At 54.4% G+C, this 2295-nt stretch overlaps 1 protein-coding gene across 1 annotated transcript; it reads left to right on the plus strand.

Moving 5' to 3' along the window:
- The first annotated feature begins 1171 nt into the window (after positions 1–1171).
- Positions 1172–1582, plus strand: LOC125941309 (uncharacterized). Its single transcript, XM_049658312.1, has one exon. It carries the CDS (start codon positions 1172–1174, stop codon positions 1580–1582), a length of 411 nt encoding a protein of 136 aa, XP_049514269.1.
- Positions 1583–2295: the final 713 nt, after the last annotated feature.

Here is a 2295-nt window from a genome sequence, read left to right on the forward strand (position 1 = left end):
TGTCCATGACGGCCTGCTTTACAAGACCAATTATTCGACTAAAGGCGCGCGCTTTCTTCTGGTGGTGCCGCAGAGTCTGCGAGCGGACATACTGAGAGCCATGCACGACGATGCGACTTCTGGCCATCTAGGATTCATCAGAACTTTGAACCGGACACAGGAGCGTTTTTACTGGCCAAGAATGCGGGACACAGTCAAGCACTATGTCGCCAGCTGCGAACAATGTCAACGCTACAAGCGCCCTACGACCTCTCCGCCAGGTCTTCTCCAACTTCTGCCGCCGCCTCGCCTGCCATTTGAACAAGTGGGTATTGATCTTCTGGGCCCATTTTCCCGATCATTTAACGACAACCGATGGGTGATCGTATGTGTCGACCACCTGACCCGTTACGCGGAAACGGCGGCCGTACCATCTTCAACAGCTGCGTCCGTTGCAACGTTTTTGCTTCGCTTCATTATTCTTCGGCATGGTGCACCCGGTGTAATCATTAGCGATCGCGGTCGTCTGTTCGTTGCGGACGCCGTAGAAGAACTGCTTCGTCTCTGCAGCTCGCAGTTCCGCCATTCAACGCCTTATCACCCTCAGACAAATGGGCTTGTAGAACGTACGAACAGAACTCTAACTAACATGCTGGCCATGTACGTATCTTCCGATCACAGAGACTGGGATGACGTACTCCCCTTCATCACCTATGCTCATCTGCACTGGTGTTCCTCGGCAACGTAATCCGAAGGTCTTTAGCGGTACAGATGACACCGACGTGAAGGACTGTTTTACGTCGTATGAACGGGTGAGCGTGCGTAATAAGTGGGATGACGCCGCGAAGTTGACCAGCCTCATATTTTATCATAGTGGCGTTGCCCAACTGTGGCTCCATAACCACGAAGTCGACATCCCGTCATGGTCAACTTTCAAGACGCCTTTCACTCAAGTGTCTGGTCGACCTGCTGTCGACAAGCTACGCGCTGAATAACGCTTGCGAGCCCGTGCACAGCAGACTGGTGAAACTTTCACGAGTTACAGTGAAGAATTCGTCGACCTTTGTAAACGTGTCAACGCCGCGATGCCCGAAGCTGATAAACTTCATCTCATCCTCAAAGACATCGATGACGGCGCATTCCATATGCTTTTGGCCTGGAATCCACGCACCGTTTCTGAAGTGGTCACGCTATGCCAGAGCTACGAAAGTTGAAGAAGCAACACAACCTGACTCGGCAGCCCGTGTCGACCGCCGACTCGCTATCGAGTCTCGTTGCTGTTGCCGATCACTCTCCACTGCTTCAGCAGATTCAAGACTTCGTGCGCGAGAAGGTAGGCCGTCAATATTCCTTGGTCCCCTTCGCTCAGGAGCCGTCCTGTCGTATGCCTCCAACGCTCCGCACTCTCATTGCCGAAGAGGTTGCTCAAGCTGTTCCCGTCGCTCACCACCAGCATCCTGTGGCCGCGCCTCTTACCTATGCGCAGGCAGCACAGCCTGTAGCCGCACCTCTTACGTATGCCCAGGTAGTGCGTGCAGCTCCCCAGCCGCCTTTTTCGATCCTGCAACAGTCTGCACCACCCACCACTCCTACTGCTTCTTAGGGCAAGCCGAGAGTCAGCAACCCATGGCAGACTCCTGAGAATCGTCCCATTTGTTACGCCTGCTGCATGCCAGGACACGTCGCTCGCTATTGCCGCCGTCGCCTTCCAACTTCCGACGACGCTGCCCGGCCGTTCCAGTATGGTTGTCAGCCCATGGGCCAATGAGCCCCGGGTACCTCCCAGCGGTATGTTATTGCTGACTTCCCTGAATTTCTATCGCGCCACTCCCCATCTCCTCGTCGACGATCGCTCTCCCCAGTGCGTCACCGACCCGCACCCTCCGACCATGAAAACTAAGCGCTGCAGTCCACGAGGCAAGAACTGCGCCATCTTCAAACAGCCCAAGCCCTCGCTCTTCTCCTGCTAGCATGGTCGCATTATCTATCGAAGGTATTCATACTTTTGCGCTTGCGGACACTGACACTGCCGTTTCTGTTATAATCGTCAAATTCTGCCGTTCGCTCCGCAAGGTGACTACGTCGCTCTCTGGACTTCCGCTTCACACTGCAAGCGCGCAGCACATTTTACAAGGCGTTTTGTACATCGTCGAGTTTTTTTTGTTCTTCCTGCCTGCTCCCGTGATGTCATCCTTGAGTAGGACTTCTTGTGCGGTCATCATGCCGTCATCGACTGCGCACGAGCGGAAGTTGAAGTTGAAGCCGAAGTTGAAGTTTCGCCGCTGTGTGACGCACCATCCCACGGCGCTCTTGATC

This window comes from Dermacentor silvarum, chromosome 11, assembly GCF_013339745.2.
Source record: "Dermacentor silvarum isolate Dsil-2018 chromosome 11, BIME_Dsil_1.4, whole genome shotgun sequence".
NCBI classification, from domain to species: Eukaryota; Metazoa; Arthropoda; class Arachnida; order Ixodida; family Ixodidae; genus Dermacentor; species Dermacentor silvarum.